This window comes from Aulostomus chinensis, chromosome 3, assembly GCF_037954235.1.
Source record: "Aulostomus chinensis isolate RoL2024-O1b breed Wild chromosome 3, RoL_Achi_v1.0, whole genome shotgun sequence".
Lineage (NCBI taxonomy): Eukaryota > Metazoa > Chordata > Actinopteri > Syngnathiformes > Aulostomidae > Aulostomus > Aulostomus chinensis.
The window spans coordinates 18,243,977-18,262,722 of NC_141322.1; the positions used below are offsets into that span (position 1 = coordinate 18,243,977).

Consider the following 18,746-nt stretch of genomic DNA (forward strand, 5'->3'; position numbering starts at 1 on the left):
GAACTGATCTGAAAAGATGCGTCTCTTGGGAATGTTAGTTAGCGTTAACGTTTCCTACCTATTAACATGAGCTCAACTAGCTGTGGTCGATGTGATGAGGGGATAGGCGGCAGTAACCCTTTCCCTGACAGGCAAGAGGGACGCACAGTGACCAGGACCGGGGCTCCCACTACACTGGGAGAAGGTTGGTTCAAAATATTGAGAGACTTGACATCAGCTTGTGATCAGAGGCCCCGTGCAGATCAAACGCTGAGATCCATCGTGAGCGATCCGATCACAACGTCTGATGCCAAGAGGGCCACAGAGATGTATTATGATGATGACGACGATGATGATTATCACTATGAGGGCTGAATCAAACATCTTTGATGGTTTGGTTTGTCAGGAACATGCTGAGGAACAGACCTGGTCTGGACTGATGATTTCTCTCTTCTGCTTCTAATTACTGATTCACAGCAACAAATAAAACTATCTGGAAGTGAGCAACATACTCACGTGTGTTGTAACAAATACAAACTGTCGCAGGTAGAAGCCTTGATTTTAAACACTGAAAGGGAAGTAGGTGCTGATTTGCATACAGAGCAGGAAAGGAGACACGGGTGGAGATGCATTTTACAGCCAAGTGTGAGCTGTCCACTTGTGATCAGGATATTGATGGATTTTAAAGCCAAGAGTGCAGAGAGCCAAAGACTTCAGACTTAACTCAGAACTTCCCCCCAAAAAAGACTTGAAACTTGGACTTTGCTCCTTCGTCCTCCCACTACATGAGTGATGTGTCCAGTCTCCAGGCTCTTATCTCTGTTCACCTCACGTTGATCCAACCACGAGTCGGTTAAGACCCTCCCCGTACACACACACACACACACACACACACACACACACACACACACACACACACACACACACACACACACACACACACACACACACACACACACACACACTACTGGAGTCAATGATGCATCCTGTGTCTGTGATATTTGGGCAACTAAGAGGTTACGTGGCTCTCCAGTGATTGGAAGGTCAGTCACATGAACGACGCTCAGCTGAGAATAATGGAGCAGAGAGGAGAGCTACTTCACTATTAGAGGCCAAAGGCCGTTTTAGAGGACGTTTGGAGCATTCATTATGTGTGTGTGTGTGTTAGTTTGTTTTTTTAATGTTTTCAAGAAACTTATCATTGCCTGAGTTCTTCAGAGCGCTTGTGTGTGTGTGTGTGCGCGTGCGTGCTTGTGTTGTATCACATTTACACCATGAGACAATGTTTTTGCGAGTGAGAGAGGTAATATTTGTGTGCTTGACTTCAGTGGAGGTGAAGCCTTGCTTGGCAACTACACACTGGAGTATGTGGCTGTGAATGGACTCTCACTTGCATTAACAGTCAAGGCATGAAGGAACGCAGCGTTTGTCACCATATGTGGTTTTGGCATCTTGCGAATGCTTTGTTTGGAATGATGTCTGGTGGTATTTTAACGTAAACATTTTATAAAAATCCTTCCCAGTTCTAAATATGGACATAACAGAGAGAACAATATGATTAGATGTGTTTTCTTTATCCTTGTAAACCAAAACATACGAGTTGTCTGCTTTGAACGGACCCCATGGGCTCTATCTTTTTTAGACAAAGAGAGGGAAATTGCTGTTCTTATGGGTGTCCTGAAATTCCAAAACCAGACGAAGAAAAAAAAAATGCCTCCAGAGAAACTATTGTTTGTTTTTTTCCTCCATTCTTTTGACTGTGGTGTTTTCTCAGTTTTTCCACGGAGATGTCACGTCAGAGGCAGGCTGCTGGCTCTGCTCTGCTATGTGAACATGCTGGCCTGCGGTCGAGTCACTGAGCCAAATACTGAAATAAGACATGGAGCGACACGAGCTCAGGCAGGTCGCGTTTCCACATAGAATAAATGCATGATAATAGCGCTGTAGTCCAGAGAAGGTGGATGTTTTGAAATCTTCCGATGTCTAAATGTTAGAGAAATCAGCTTCAGGATAAAAGGCGGCTGCACATACAGTATGTTATCCATCAGCAAATTTCTGCAGTGTTACAAATGCACTCAATACTAAGCTGCCTTTTCCCTGTGATTATAAGCAAAGTCCATCCATCCATCCATCCATCCATCTTCCATCCATCCATCCATTTTCTTCTGCTTATCCTGTCAAGGGTTGGGGGGGGGGGGGGGCTGGAGCCTATCCCAGCGGCTTTTGGGCGTGAGGCGGGGTATGAGTAAAGTGACGATGGTGAGATCTCACGTGCTGATACAGCATTAAACTCTTACTAAAGATCATTATCAGGGGTTTATGCTACAGGGCTGGGGGTGGGGAGGGGGGTGCTAGTAAAGCTGAGGGTTGTCATCACTAGAGGAAGGTAGTTGTGACCTCAGAGGCCCTGTTTGGCCATGAGAACCAGAACCAAGGTCTCGTGGGAGGTTTGCCGTGTCATGTCCTCTGTTGTGATTCCCATGAACCTCTTGAGCTGGTTTTCAGTGAGCAGAGGAAGAAGAAAGCAGCTGGGTGTGTGATGGTGTGTGATGATTCACTGACACCCCCCACCCCACCCCCCGTCCAGTGTTGTCATGCACTTGAAATATGGATGGATTTTGGATGGAGGTGCTTGCAGAAAAAAATATTAATAGAAATAAGGCCCATACAAGCATCAGTGAGAATGGTCATGGACGGCGTATGAGAAGAGGCGTGGGGGTTCAGGGTTAGCATGGTGACAGAGAGCAGAATCTCACGAGAAGCGGGATTAAATGGCTTCGTTTAGCCAGACATTTCACTGCTCACAAAATAAATCTAAATAACATTAATCACATTCATTCTTGTCAGACTGCAGGCTAAACAACCCCCACATTTCACTTCCTGCCCCTCGATACGGTTAACAGGGGGGAGTGTGTGTGTGTGTGTGTGTGTGTGTGTGTGTGTGTGTGTGTGTGTGTGTGTGTGTGTGTGTGTGTGTGTGAGCTAAATTGACACTGTTTGTCCAACTTTTAATCTCTGCTTCTGTGACAGAGAGCGTTTAGTGAAACACAAGCCTGATATTTACTGATTTATCGTGATGTTCCTCTGGTCCTGGCTCTCATCATTGACCTCCAGCTTCTTCACTCCTGAATGAAAACCTGAGGAATCACATGATGCTAAACTGCATGATGTCATTTACCTCTAATTTCCCGGTTTTGTTCCATTGAATCAATGGTGTAGCTACGTAATCAGAGTCAGCAGCCTCTGTGGTGCTCGTGGACGTCACACACACAGAAGCTCCCTTCTTCTTTACACAAAGCCCAAAAGATCATCACAAGACATTTAAACGCATCACTGAGGCTTGCAGATACGCCTCTGTTTTCTACCGCTCAGCAGGTATCACGTAGCTTCATTTGAACCAAAAACACTGAGATGGGGAGAGAGAGCGGAAGCTCTTTATCCTCCGCACATTTCATGTTTCACATAAACACGAATTCATCCGCGTGTGCAGTGAGGTGGATTATTGGCCCGAGTTCAGTTTCAATCAAACCGATTTATAGAACTGAATGAAGCGGAGAAATAATCCAGCTACATGGCAGCAGCCCTTTGAGACAGAATCGATGTCGCATCACCCGATTCTAGTCAGGTTTCATTACTTTTCATTAAAACGCTGCATCAAAACTCGACCGCCTCATGTCTCTTTCTCTGTCTCCTCCATCTTCATCGAACTTCAGTTCAAAATGAACAAAAAGATCTTTGCCGTCTTTATAAAGTATTATGAGAATATGTTCCCCCGAAAACATTTGATTATGTTCTCAAAGGTTTTTTTTCAACCAAAACCTTTTTTAGCTGTAGGGAAATAATTCCAACTTTGACTTTCTTATCGCAGTCACGGTTCAGATGTAGGTCAGATTGTGAAGGCCCTCAGGTGAAGAACAGTTTAGCCCCTGTGCTGTTGAACAGGCAGATGATGAACGTCCTTCAACGTTGTCTTTTATTTCATGCTGCAAATTTGATCACTTTGATTTTTTTTTTAGTATATTCCATATTCAGGCAGGGAGAGCGTGGAAAAAAAAACTGTCTGTGCTCTTCTCTGTCAAAATAAAGCTTGAAATCCTAATATTAATGCACTTGGAGCAGTTCTAATGAGATTTTGTTTCCCCAAATATTAACCCCCCCCCCTCTTGAAAAGGGCTGTTTAAAAGAGGTGGTGGATTAGTGAGGTGAGCTCAAGCTCACAACAATCAGAGAGGACCCAACAAGTACCCAGCACCTTTTTAACGAGCCAGTCCTTTCTGTTGCGTGTGACGTTAGACGAGGCCACCCTGGACTTGAACTATCAAGTCATCAGCCATTGTTGGAGTATTTCACAAACACACACATGCACGCACACACACACACACACACACACACACGCACGCACGCACGCACATCGTTACTGCCAGTGTTTGTGGAGCAGCGTCACCTCTGAGCCTCCAGCAGCTGCTCGCTTCATCAAAACAGAATAGTAGATTCACGGATGCTGCCTAGATGGAAGCGTAGCGTCGAACACAAGCTTGACTCTCATTAAAAAAAAAAAAAAAATTTTAAAAAGACATTCTTGTGGACCTCATGAGAGGAGAGTGAATCCAAACGTAACTGTGGACCGCCGCCACCGTAACCACTGAGAAACGCCGGTTGGAGCCATAAAGAAAAAAAGGGAACTTTGCTGCCAACTGACAGTTCAACAAGTGCGTAGTGACCCATTGGTAAATCATCAAGATACTGCTGCCAGGAGGACATTATCATGGACTGACTCTGGATCAGGCAGGCTGGGCTGCAACTCACATAAAGTCTTGATACTCTGATTACACCTTTGAGTCAGTGGGGCTACAAGTACGCAAGTTCCTTCAGTTAAGCATTGGTAGAAATACTCAGTAACCTGTCCAGTTCAGCATTCTACCTAATAAAAGGAGAGACGCATTTGCTATTGAGTTTAGAGAAGCATCAAAAGTAAAAGTACCCATTTTTCAGAATGTATTTCCATGTTTAGAAACATGCAGTCTTTGTGTGGTTATGATGAACCCTGCAGTCCCTAAACCCAACCCTTTGTCCTGAAGTTGTGAGCTTCAAACTGAAAAAGTACACCATCTTCATGAGGTTTTGCTGTTTTCTATGCTAAATATTTCTCCTCAAAGCAACGATGCCGCCCTTCAGATAAGTGGAGTGGAGTTAAGAAGTATATCCTTTTGAAATGGAGCGCAGTAAATGTACCCCCAAAAAATACTTGAAGCAAAGACTCAAGTAAAGAACAGATAACTTCATGTTTTTACTAGTGTACAGTGGGTTTCCTTGGGTAGAAATACGACACTGGTCATGAAAGTATTCCACTCCACCATTTTCTTATGGAAATAATGAGATTAAAAACTTTGGGCCTTGCAGTAAAAGTCCCTGAACACAATGACATCTGCGCCTCACAGGTCTATTTTTTTTTTAAAACTATTCTTTATTTTGATTTGATTTGTGTTTTTTGTATCATGATTATTGGTGTTGAATATAGCTTAGCCTCTGGTGGTGGACCAGGATCTGATGTTGGAGATGACTTATTTGATCCATGACTTCCTTTATCTCCTCCATTCCATCATTCTCACTCAGCTGTGTGTGTGTGTGTGTGTTTGGGGGTGATTTATTCTGCTCTCCCTCATTAATTGTCACACACTTTCCCCCTGATAAGAGCTTATGAGTCCGACAGTGACATTCCACCTTAACAAACACGACAAGACAAACGGCACCCGGTAAGAGAGAAAGAACCCCTCATGGCCTCAATAACAGCGCGGGAGCATGGGAGCAACAACTTAATCTTTATCTGCTGCAATTTATCCAGTGAACTGATGAAGAAAGCTGAGTGACCATTAGCTTATCTGTGAATCTGTTATGTTTTCCTCACATTTCACGGCGTCGTTCAGGCTTGTGCGCGCGCACGATCGGCTCCAATCTGTAAAAGGTTAAACGAGGCTGATTAGGTGAGTTAACCTTCGTTCCATCTGTAACCAGCTGCTTTCTATCTCGTCTCTGCGCGGCGCACACATGGGGAATGACCTCACCGCGATATTGATACAGGTTTTCTGGCTCGTAAACAGTTTAGTCATCCAGTCAAAAAGCCTGAGAAGAACTTGGTCCTCTACCCAGCTCCTAAATGTATAATTGACCCTTATAAGTCCAGGAAAAGCTTCCAAATCTGAGCTAACAGCAGTCTTTAGGTGATACTTTTTATTATTATAAAACATTTACACTCAAGCAAAGTCACAGTACAACATCTCGAATCATAACAAATGTGACTGCAGGGATTCCTTCAGCGAGTCCTGCCTGAGTGGAACCGCCGCTAATCGAGTTCACATGTTCATGGTTACGAGCTGCTTTGGATGATTTCTGGGAATTCGCTCTTACGGCCATGAAAGATCATGCGGGAATCGAGATTTTAAATAATGAGGACACGTTTATTTCTATCAGCATTGAAACAGTGAGTAAAAAACAGTCATGTAAAAATAAAGTGACTCTGAGGAGTTATCTGCTCTGGGGTGAGTCAGATGTAGCCGATGATATCTTTGCAGATGATCGGCTGCCGGCTGCCTGATTTCATGAGAGCTGCAAACTGATAGAAGTCTGAGTCCAGCTCATTGATGCCGGAGTGGGACTGGTGGAAAAAGGGGGCTTTGGTCTGCGATGGGATGACGGGACAGGACAGACGTTTGGGAGCATTGATGGTTCTGTTAACCTGAGAGGAGTCTGTGGATCTCATCTTCACTCGCTCCTCTACGCTTTTTGAAAAGCCGGCGAGTTTCCGTCTCATGTTGACAAAGAAACCTCTCCCCAGTCTACGTCTTGAACTTGGCTTCAGCTCAGGAGGCTCGGGGCAATCTGGCAAGTCCATCCAGTTCTGAACCAGGTCGGCAAAGCTGTTGTCACCCAGAACCAGAGGTTGCCGGTTGCGTCCTCTAGTCAGTAAAGAGTTTGTCCAGTCCTCCGGGTCGCTGACCTCGAATGATGTCCATCTCTCTAGACAGGCGTCAGAGGTAGATTTGGGTCGAACACGTCCGCTGGCTGCTCTGTTTGTACGGAGGCAGGCTGAGGATGACACCCTCACATTCCTGGTCCTCCTCAGAACCACCCTTTCATCCTGCCACGACGCCTCTGAGTAGCCTGAGTCAAACTCCAGACTGCTGGGGGAGCCCAGTCGGAGGCTCAGGCCCAGTCGACTGCTCGAGTCATCCTCCTCCTCCTCCTCTAGAGGACTCGCCAGGCAGCAGGCCGAGTCGTAGGTACTTGCCGTGCTGGCACTGGACATCCGAAGGCGTGTGCGCTGTTCTCGCTGTAACGCTCGCTGCTGACAAGCACGTGCTACTGCAGAGTGGCGCACTAATGCTGGGAGCTGAGTGTTGATGGGAGTGAGGGGGCGTCTGGCTGCAGGACAGGCTTTCCGCAGCTGTTTAAGGTCTTGCAGTGACCTCATCATATACTGCATCTGGTCTCGTAAGCATTCGCCCGAGTCACGTAGACAAAGCTGAGGAGACAAAGAGGAGAGTTAGAGCGGCTTCCTAATAAACCACTGCAGAGACGAAGTGCAGCGGCTTCACGGGCACGCTTGGGCTCGCTGGTTCTGTTTTGGTGTCGAGTTTCAGCTGGTGAAAGCACTTCCTCTCTCCTGATGCCATTCTGAAGGACAATTTAGCAGAACTTTTCGACATTCTGCTGCAACACAATGGGTCAACGCCCTGTTTTCTGTGACTTGGGGGAGATTCAAGTGAAAAGCCAGGCTGATGTTATCACAGCCAGATATGGACTAATTTCTGTCTTCGACAATTTACCGACAGGCGCCAGGGCCAAAGTAAAAACAGCTGCAGGGTATCAAAGGAGAAGCTGGATTCAGATACAGGGGTCCTGTCTCTTTAAGGCTGCCTATGAAATTCACCAGTGGCACGCTAACCATAGAATACTCCTGTTTCCTGTACAGCCGGCGGTGCTGATTGGTCAGCACCGGCCAGTGAGCAGAAGTGGGCCGCTCTCAAACTCAAACAGGCTGCAGCTTGAACGTTGTGTGAGAGAAAAAAGCAGTGGATGGAGATTGTTGGAGGTCACATCCATCCGCTTCCTCTCCTCATGTAAGCAAGCTGACCCCTCTGAACCCCTGTGACCTCCCTGAGCCCGGGTGACCTCTCTCCTCTGTGGACCTACTGTCCATTTAGCAGTCTGACCCCGGGTGCCGGACCTTATGCACACCCTTCTGTCCTCATCATAACTCTGCTAGATGTTGCAAGAGCTTGAAAAACAACCGATGCAGCAGAAGACTGACAGACTACAAATACTTCTTTATCAGTGACCGAATACTTGCTGTTGAAACGACAATAAAAGATGGTTCAGTCCAACAAAATAGCGCCTCTGTTGTACTGCAGATGTCTTCTTTACAAGTTGGACGATCTTTTCTAATTTGACTGAAGCTACTTTCCTTCATCGCAGAGCCAATAACAAACCTTAAATACTCACCATGTCGTTTCCTCTCATCTGTTAAAGTCCAACTCCTCCAAGAAATGACGGGGCCGCTGGAGAGCGGGAGCGCAACATGCAAGCAGCAACACGACGGGACGTCAGAAACTCACTTCTACCGCCAAACTGAAACTACGTGAGCCATAGACGGTTCGACTGGTTTGGCTGATCGGTACAGAGGTGTATGAGTGCGTGTGCGTGTGTGTGGTCGCGCTCCAGCTGCGTTTGTGACGGCAGATGTGCTGCTGAGTGAAATCTCTTCAAGCCCTCCGCGTCTTTTTACAGCCGCCTGCGTCTGAATGAGCCAATCAGAGAGCAGGAGGCTCAAACCCACATCAGCGTGTATGTGCGTGTGTTCACAGGACTGCTGCAAGAGCACAACACACACAGTTGTAACTCTGATACAGTTTAGTGTTCAAATAGATGAACGTGCCTTTGCTTTGCTTTGCTTTTAAAAAAAAAAAAGGAAAAGAGGAAAACGGTTCATCAGCAAGTGGCATTTCTTCACTTCAGCGGCAGACAGGAGATGGAGAAGTGACTTCTGGGTTTGGTTGAACTGGGTTTAAAGATCACAATTCATTTGATTAACTTTCTCACATGCAGAAAATCAGTTTATAACGAAGGCAGAATAGTTCACTTTAATCCTCCTGTTTTAAAAAAAAAAGAAGAATGAAACCCTAATGGCTGCAGGTATTACCAGTATTTCTCAGTGTGAGTTTAATTAGGTCATTCAGCAGATGTCCAAGCTAAACTACAGGTTGAACTATTGAGGTCGGGGATCTTCAAAACAAAAAGAAATCCAAAAAGAGAAGCAGGAGTCTGTGTTTTATTGGAAAAAAAAAGAAAAAACATCAGTTCCTGGATTACATGCCCATGGGTTTAAGCTCTTTTCAAACACTGTCAGTGTTGGAGATATGAATTTAATTTAAATACAGGTTTTGAAATTCTTTCTCTTCCCTTTGCATGATTATTTATTTCAAGAACTCCTAAACATCTTTTGGCCGCTGCTGCAGGACTTAAAGCAGCTCATTGTAACTTCTCCAGGACGGTAAACAAATGCCTGAATGCAAATGCAACAATCTGCACCTTAATTGCTGACTGGGCCCGAGGTCCTGACGATCGTTGGGCCCCCGACGTTCACGCTATTCAGAGAAAACATGTTGATGCTAATCCGAGGAGCTGCATCACTAAAGTGATCCAGATTACATGGCCTGTTATCATTAGCATACAGGTACTTCTGACCTGTACAAACCTGCTGAGTTGAGCCGCATCCACATCTGGGAGGTGAGTGAAATGTTTCAACACAACCTTTGACCTTTTTAACTTGATCACATCTGGACCTCACCTCTGTGGTAGATTTGTCAACGTACACGGATTGAATTGGTACTTGAACACAGTTTATTCAGATGAGTTGTTTAGCATTTGTTTAGAAATTCTGAGGATTTAAGAACTCTGCTGATGTCCAGGCATCATTTCCATATCACAGCTGTCAAAAGATGAAGTACCAAACCCTCCCCTACATCCCCACAGCAGATTTGTGCACCGTCCTCATCTGGAGTCTTTCCTCTGGCTTTGTGGGAACATTGTTCAGTTTTATATATATTTATTCTGGTCATGTTGTGGCTTCGGTGCATTGCCAAAACGTTTAAGTGAAAGTTTGTCCACACCAAAGTTGGCTAAAAGAGTAAATTGAAGCTTTCCATACCTCGCCGTTCAAAGCTGAAATGTTATACATTTGGGGTTTTTAAGCGAACGTGTTCTGTGCCTAAGATGCTGAATCAGAGTGGAACATCTGCTCTTGAAGATGTAGAACCACAGCGCCCCCTAGAGAAAGCACAGAGAAAGAGAGAGGACGGCAAATTCAGTCGAATAATCTGAGTCTGCACATTTTCTAAGCAAATAAACCTTGATTTCACCTTCATATATATTCAAAACATTTCAGCAGATGTCACAATTAAACAAACTTACATATTGTATGTAAATAAAGGTGGTATTGCATTCATGCCGTCAAGACACACGCAAACGCTTCTGCGCAAATATCCTCAGACTTATGACGAACTGCAGTTTGCACCTGAACAACCAGCCAACACCTCGCTCTCTCTCCTCAGTACATGGTTGCGTACTTACCAGGTAGTAATTTAATCACAAATGTTATTAAAATTAGCAGATATTCGTAAACTATTTCCCCTCCTTTTAACACGCTCCCTTTAATTTCTGACTTGAATCGCTCTGATATCTTTTACCATTGTTCATGTTATTTTTTTTTTGGATTATAGTCTCTTAGCCTTTATCTTCTCAATTATTTTATCTGATTACTCCTCTTTGATGTGTTTAAATGAATAAACTGCACTCACATGACTTGTCAGCCTCCAGAGTTACTACTTTGTACATCGGGTTTCCTCAGTTCCTGAGTTTGTTGTCAGTCTGGTGTACACAGGGTTAAAGTTGTTAGTGTGTAGAGCGCAATGTGTTTGAGTGCAATGCGAAGACTATTGATTTACTGAGAAGAAACAAGCAAAACTAAGCTGAATAAAATGAAGGAAAAGAAAGGGAAAAAAAACCCTGTCATATCATCAACTGTCCACAAGGGTGCGCCCTCAGCTGCTCTTAAGCCCATCTCCTGGTAGAAAATGTGGGTATTGGACTGGTCCTGTCAGCAGAAACATAAATACTGCACATGTGGAAATTTCTCTGCATCTATCAATCTATCTATCTATAGATCGATCTATTTCAGAGGTGCTTTCTGTGTTACACCTGAGAGCAAACATGGAGACAGTGAAGTTCTCACAGCCAAAAGATAAACAGCATCATCCTCCCTTTGACTTACTCACATTGGAGTCCTCCCCTTTCGCAATCAGGTGAAGCTGCAATTTCATAAGAAATACAAGGAGATAAAAAAAACACACACAAACAAAACAGAGAGGCGAAACAATGTGCAAGAGTCGAGTGATCTCTACTTTTATTTAAATTAAATCATAAATGACTTTTAAAGCATTTTAATATTTACCAAAAAAAAAAAACACTAACCCTTTTTTCTGAATTAAATTTTTCGTCTCTCATTAATAATCACTATATATTCATAGACGCAAAGGCAGGAAAAAAATGGGGCGGAAAATATAGGCGCACAGTAGGTCAAGGGTACTGAAAAGCATTATCTAGGCTGTAAACAGAAGTCAAGGCACACACACTGCAACAGACAGGGAAATGGTACTATAAAAAGTGATAGGATGTTAGGTACACATTGAATAACAGTTAGAATTCTGTCGGCTGTTGCGCCTGCATGTGAAGCTATTCTTATATATTTCTTTTTTTTTCTTTTTTTCTTTTTCTTTTGTAGGAATGTTAGATAATTTGTGCAGGGTTACAGAGCTAATAATTGCCATGTTTGAGTCATGCAGAACAATAAACTGTTTGGCTATGAATGATGAACCTATGTAAACATTATTTAAAAAAAACAAACAAACCAACAAAAAAAGGACTTAAGAAATCATGTTTTTAACTCCATGCCTGTGCTTCATCTCTTAAAAATAAGCTTCATGTGATTAAAAGTTTAATAATTTGCACATCAGACTTTCTAAAAGTGAAATGAAAGCATTTATATAAAAAAGTTTTCCTTCGCCTCCTCTAGTACTTGAAAAAAAAGAAGAAAAAAAAAGAACAAAAACACAATAATAAATGTTGATTTTTGTGGTCATAGCCCAGCGTTTAAACAATACAAGCAACTCGATCTGCAATCGCTGAAATTCTGCAAGGCTCGTCGGATTCTCAGTCTCTTAGGTGTCTTTATAAAAAGCAGATTGAAGCAGGAATCGTGGTTGGCCAGTGCAGTCATTCATGTGTGTATGTTCCCCGTCTAAATGGTCGTCAGAGCTGTTCAAGTAATCTAAAAACACACACACACACACACACACACACACACACACACACACACACACACACACACACACACACACACACACCTGAATCAGACATTGCAGAGAGACTTATTGCTGTGTCACAAGCTGTTTGTCCTCTCAGTTCACCTTAACATGTTCTCACTTGTTTAGAAGAGACCGCAGTCCTTCAGGTTGTTCTTGATGATGACATCGGTGACAGCGTCAAACACAAACTGCACGTTCTTGGTGTCGGTGGCGCAGGTGAAGTGGGTGTAGATTTCCTTGGTGTCCTTCTTCTTGTTCAAATCCTCGAATTTGGTCTGGATGTAAGCCTGGGCCTCCTCGTACTTGTTAGGGCCTGAGAGAGGGAGAGGGAGAGGGAGAGGGAGAGGGAGAGAAGTGAATTCCATGACTTTTGAGGGATGCTGGCTAACGCTATCCACTACCATTCACTGTGCTAAGCTAACCAGTGTTAAGTTAGTCTCCTACTTCCCGTCTTTCACAAATAACAGAATTTCGGAAAAGTCGGTGTGTTCTTTTAACAGAAAACGAGAACAAATTGCATTTCACTGAAACTTGTGAGAATATTTCAGAATCTAGTGGTACCAGTGTACTCAGGGAAACAGATGGTCAGAGGGCTGTGAGCGATCTTCTCCTCAAACAGGTCCTTCTTGTTGAGGAACAGGATGATGGACGTCTCTGTGAACCACTTGTTGTTGCAGATGGAATCGAAGAGCTTCATGCTCTCATGCATCCGGTTCTGGGTGGGACAGGCACACGTGCAGATAAAGAGATTATTAGAGAGCACAACTAGGGCACATAAAGGAAATGAGTTCACTGAAACAGCAACCTCCCTCCTGTGTCAATCCTGGGAATGGGCTCTACTCTGGAATGAATGCGGAGGGATTTTTTTTTTTGTCCTTTCTAAAAGTGTAAACTGATGTGAACTCACCATCTCTTCATCCTCAGCCAGGACCAGGTCATAGGCGCTCATGGCCACACAGAAGATGATGGCTGTAACTCCCTCAAAACAGTGGATCCACTTCTTCCTTTCTGACCTCTGACCTCCAACATCAAACATCCTGCGTGGACACACAGCGTAGACTTGCTGTTTCATTCAAAGAGCGGATGGCATAAGCAGCACAGGAGCAGCTAGACTTTTTCAAACTGACAGGGAAGCAAAACAGCTTCAAGGTCTCCCCCTGGAGACATGCATACTTTCACTCTCTCTCTCTTTCTCTCTCCCTCACTCGATCTGCATGCACTGAATTCATCTTGTCCTTTCTTCAGGGCCGTGTGTTCACAGCACAGGCCTTGTCATCTCCAACCTTAAAAACAGGTTGTGGCATGGCGGCAGCACGTTTTTCACTGAGCCTCTACTTGACTTATTCATGAAGGTAGAGGGCTCCTAGATGGAGGAGAGAGGATGCTCATCTGCAGAGTGCATGACTCGACTTTCAGCTAGCAGCTAAAGTACAGTGGAGAAAAAGACCAACTGTAACATCTCAGTGGTTTTCATGATTAAAGCTGAACAGCTTTTACTTGCATTACTTTGTTTATTAGGACAGAAATTTGACTGGTTCTGCAGGTTTAGGCTGAGTAAGCAAAGCTCATTGTAACAGTGACATACTTGAGACAGTTTACCTTCCAATGAGCTCATTTCCTGTGTAGTTTACATAAACTCCATACTTTAGATCATAGCTGTGCAGAGACCAGCTCCAGAGAAATGCTCACTGGTGGGATTTGGTTTATGTCTTTCATTAACAAATAAAATAGATCAAGACAGAGATGTGAGACATAAATATAACAAACACAAATGCAAGAGCTGAAGTGAAGCCTGACTAAAAGCTTTCTCTGGTATTTGATGGTGCATTCTGGGAGCTGGGAATTGTAAAATTTCTCTTCTGAAAATCCCACATCCAAGCGAAAGAGTGTTAGCATGAGGGGAAGAAGCAGCATGGATGACCCCAGGATTTCTGCTCTACTTCTGCTGTCAGTGAGCAACCCGGTGACAAACAACCTTGTACAGTATTACAGTGACGGGGAGGTGACGCTAAGTAGCTAACCAGAATGCTGACATTACATTAGCTACACAAAAACTATCAACAACATATCACAATAAGATTTTATGATAATATATTACAATCCTATGAGATATGATGAAATACACATTTTGATACTCCTCATTATTTACTAAAAATACAACTCACTGTGTACTTGCTGGCTAGTTTAGAAGCATGTACATCATACTTGTTTATCTTATCCCTGATTAGTCTTTAAAACCAGAGTCCACTAAAACTTTTTTTTCTTCTTTTTGGCTCTCAAAGCTGCAGGTTCTGCTCTGCTGTTGTCCAACATAACAGTTGATCTTATTACTGAAAAAGTGGTGGGTGTGTGGAGGCGGGGGGGAAACCAGTCATGTAGATACATCTGGAGGAGAGGAGGATTTTTGATTTGTGTTTGCGTGTTCATACTAGGGGCTGGAATACTGATACAGTATCATGCTGGGGGGATTTTTTGTTGTTGCGTAGCCCAAAAGATGGAGACACATTTATCAAAAGAAAAAGTGGAGCATATCATCTGATATCATAATCACATATACTGAAACATCCTAAATGGACAAGGGACTGGTTTAGGCCCAGACTGGTTTAGGCTCAGACTTTGTCCTTGTCTCATCTTCTTAGCACCAGCGCTGCCATGCCAAGTGACGTCACATCTACTTCTCAGAGCTCTGTAAAACATTCTACTCTGGGATATTCCAACCAGCTTCCGAGGTCAAAGCTTTCCTACCTCCTTGTTGGCCAGTACACACATGTATTCTGGTGTTTCACAACCTTTAACAGTGACTAACACTCGCACATAGTGTGTGTGTGTGTGTGTGTGGGGGGGGTTAAAGGATGATTGCTATCTGTATATATCTGAAGAAATAAACCATTATTATGAGAAACTGGCTCACTTTCCTGATCATTGTTGTTATATGTGAAATTCTGCTCAGAATAAATCCCACACGATGTGTGTATGATTATCTGGGGAGGAGGTAAACATGCTGATGATTCCCCGGCTGGTTTTGTGTGTATGAGCAATACGTCCGGGGTTCCCATGAATAAGAGTAGTGGGAGTTGAAAGAACTATTTGGAATACAGACGTTTACAGAGCAGAGGCCGTAACTAGAAAGTTAGCGTCAGCAGCTCCACAAACTGTAACACAAATTTGTTCCTTTCTGTGAATATTACAGACTTTCCTTACAACCGGAGGAAACATGATATGACTCATCAGTTGCTTTTAACAGCTCATTAATTAACAAGATATGTATTTCCAGTGGGAAGCACATTGGTGCAGTGGCTGGCACTGTCACCTCAAGAAGGTTCCGGGTTCAAGCCCCGTCTCCAACACGGGATCTTCCTGTGTGGAGTCTGCATGTTCTCCCTGTTCCTGTGTGGGTTCTCTCTGGTACTCCAGCTTCCTCCCACAGTCCAAAGACATCAAGAGAGGACGAGGCTGATTGATACTCTAAATTGACCGTAGGTGTGACTGTGAGTGTGAATGGTTGTCTGTCTCTATGTGTTGGCCCTGTGATGGACTGGTGACCTGTCCAGGGTGAACCCCGCCTCTCGCCCAAAAGCCAAAAAGCCACCAGGATAGACTCCAGCACCCCCCTCCCCCGACCCTAAACAGGATAAGCGGAAGAAAATGGATGGATGGATGAATGGATGGATGGATGTATTTCCAATGCTTCTATATGGAGTTTATCTTCAGAGTTATTATCTTTAAATAACACAGAAATTCTTTGAGTAAGCTTTGATGTCAAAATCCATTTTTGATATGAGTTATTCTGAAATTCATGTTATACTGTATACATGAGAAAAGTCCTCCAGGAAACCACGAGAAAAATTAGAGTTTGTAAATGAATCAATCTTTTTTTAATATATATGTTGCTGGTTCTTCCTTCTTCCTGGCTTCACAGAGAAATGAAAAAAAACCTGTTTATTAACTCTAGATACCTATCATTCTATCATTAAAAAAATACTTTTTGGGCTAAATAGTACTTTGATTATATATATATATATATATATATTATATAATCATGAATACTGAATATTAGCGACAGTCAACATTTGATCTTTGGAATGGTCTACATTCAATTTGAGGTGGTTAAATATATTTTTTAATCACTGTTCCAGAATGGTACAGGGAAAAGTTCATCTGTGGGGTGAATTAATGACTCTCTTTGATATTGAAAAGGTGAAACTGAATATGACATGAATACAACTTTAAGAATTTTAAACAAATGATCCCGGTTAAATCTATCAAAGGGTAAGTCTTACTTGAAATGCAGGTCTTTGAAGGTGAAATGTGTTTCCACGATACCGGTGGTCTTGACTCGGGTTCGCAGCACATCTTGCTGTGTGGGGATGTAGTCTGGCTTGGCTATCCTCTCCAAGTCGTTTAGATAGCTGCAGACAGGACAACGACAACAACAGGTTCAATATATCAGATAAAGAAACCGGTGTTGTGGTGCCAGGGGAGAGGTTCCTTCAGGCTAAAGTCTCATCTGTTCCCTCACACAAGTGTGAGAAATACAGAGGGTGCCTCGCAGTGGCCTTCCAACAGCACTGGCAGCTCAGTGTTGTCTCAACACAGTCCAGGTCAAATGAACAGTCGTTTACAAGAGGAGTTGACGTGCTGGCACACAAGAAATCCACTGGAGCAATTCACACTAGGGTGTGAAATATCTACAGCCACCACCATTTCCTTGTAGTTCCAATAGAGCCTCTTTCAAATACTCTTAAAAATAGTCGAGACATGAATTATCTACTCTAATTAAAAGCACGTGTTTTATCTATGCCAAGTATAAAACCAGGAGGAATCTTTTGACGCTTAATGTCGTGTGACATCTTGAATGCCATGAAATATACACACACAAGGACCCTCGAAATATTCACTTGGGTTACAGAGGCCAAACCAATAAAGCTATTAAATAAAGGGATATAAAATATAAATATCTCTCATACACTGCCTCAGTAACCTCAGTTATAAACCACTGGAGTTTCAAGGACAGTAAAAGTATGCTAATAGCTCCAAAAATTAAACAAATGATAAAAAACAAGTACAAGAGGTAAAGCATAGTGAGGAATCAACGGTGATTTAGTATAAACCACCTACTACTAATATATTTTGCCAAAGCCCCCAGACAGTTGTAAAAAATTAGAGCCTTTGCACCACGACTTCACACCACGTGCCACAATTCAAGCCAACTCTCCACGGAGCTGCTTGAGCAACCCACACATCACAAACTGGATTTGGCTGCTGGTTTGATAAATCTTCAAGATTAATTTAATTTGGATGGCTTGCACTATAAGATAAAATAGGTACCAAAAAAATGCACCCTGCCTGATAAATGGGAGACATCGAGTGCAAGTATTCCCATCTACCTCAGCTGGTTAATCACCAGAAGTTGTGGTCATTAATTAGGAAGTCAGTTTGAGCTTTTGTTCTGTTGTGACACATCATGTGTAGTTAATTAGTTTTGGTCACATTTTAAGAGAAAAATGAATGAAATTACTGAAATAAGAAGAAAATAAAAATGTAAAATTATGTTACAGATTGGGTAAAGAATATTAGCAACATTATCAGATTTCTAAGCTCATAATCAATAATGTGACTGATTCATCTAGAGAGCACCATTTCAGTATCATACAAGAGATGATAAACCCACCTCATCACAACGTAATCACAATTATTCTAGTGAAGTTAATTACCCAGAGGAAAAAAAAAAAATTTACTGATCAAATCCTGCAGATATCGGAGTGCACAGAACAGTCTTAGTACGTGGAAAGACCATTTCTATGCACAGATTTATAAAAGGGTTCGCCTCGTTTCCACAAATGCTGCCAGGTGGATCTATTATATTTGAGTGTACAGCTCACATCCCCATGTCTATCACACCAGTGTGAGGAGGGAGAGAGAGAGGGGTCTGTATTAATGTGAGCTGTGCCATCTCTTTTCATCTTTCCTCCCTTTCTCTCACGCCCAGCAGGTGCTCAAACATGAATTATGGTTGGCTGCCAGACTCATTTAGACCTCTCTTAGAATAACTAACTCTCTCTGCGCTCTACAAAGCCATGATGAAACATTGCATATTGTCCACACTCTCCAAGGAGAAGTTATGATTATACTGGATGTGTCATAGTATTGTCAAAGGCCTTGCGTATCAAACCCAAATGAGCGCAGTAATCCCCACTGAAGCTTGCAGGCAGCCGGTGGCAAATAAGGCCGAAGCTCTCTGTTTTCTTTGGCTTCACATTGCAGCGCAGCAGCGCATCCCTGAAGATGTCATAACTGCCTCTCATCGGCAGTCTCTAACAATTACCTTACATGCTCCCCATCATTATA

At 43.2% G+C, this 18,746-nt stretch overlaps 2 protein-coding genes across 3 annotated transcripts in view; both read right to left on the reverse strand.

Moving 5' to 3' along the window:
* Positions 1–6,201: 6,201 nt before the first annotated feature.
* On the reverse strand, positions 6,202–8,717 carry LOC147268017 (PAK4-inhibitor inka1-like). The gene is made up of 2 exons (XM_086200746.1): positions 8,479–8,717; positions 6,202–7,498 (listed from the first exon to the last, which is right to left on the reverse strand). The coding sequence occupies exons 1-2, from the start codon at positions 8,494–8,496 to the stop codon at positions 6,521–6,523; spliced, it is 996 nt and encodes a 331-aa protein (XP_086056872.1). The 5' UTR covers positions 8,497–8,717; the 3' UTR covers positions 6,202–6,520.
* A 2,703-nt stretch (positions 8,718–11,420) lies between these two features.
* Positions 11,421–18,746, reverse strand: part of LOC147268018 (guanine nucleotide-binding protein G(i) subunit alpha-2-like) — a 55,918-nt gene continuing 48,592 nt past the window's right edge. The window contains exons 5-9 of one of the 2 annotated variants that reach the window (XM_086199239.1): positions 16,679–16,807; positions 13,306–13,435; positions 12,960–13,113; positions 12,517–12,711; positions 11,421–12,361 (exon numbers count right to left, since the gene is read on the reverse strand). In XM_086199239.1, coding sequence (XP_086055365.1) covers positions 12,521–12,711; positions 12,960–13,113; positions 13,306–13,435; positions 16,679–16,807 — 604 coding nt within the window. In that variant the 3' untranslated portion in view covers positions 11,421–12,361; positions 12,517–12,520. Of the gene's footprint in view, positions 12,362–12,500; positions 12,712–12,959; positions 13,114–13,305; positions 13,436–16,678; positions 16,808–18,746 lie in introns of both variants that reach the window. The other variant, XM_086199240.1, reaches the window with a different exon arrangement.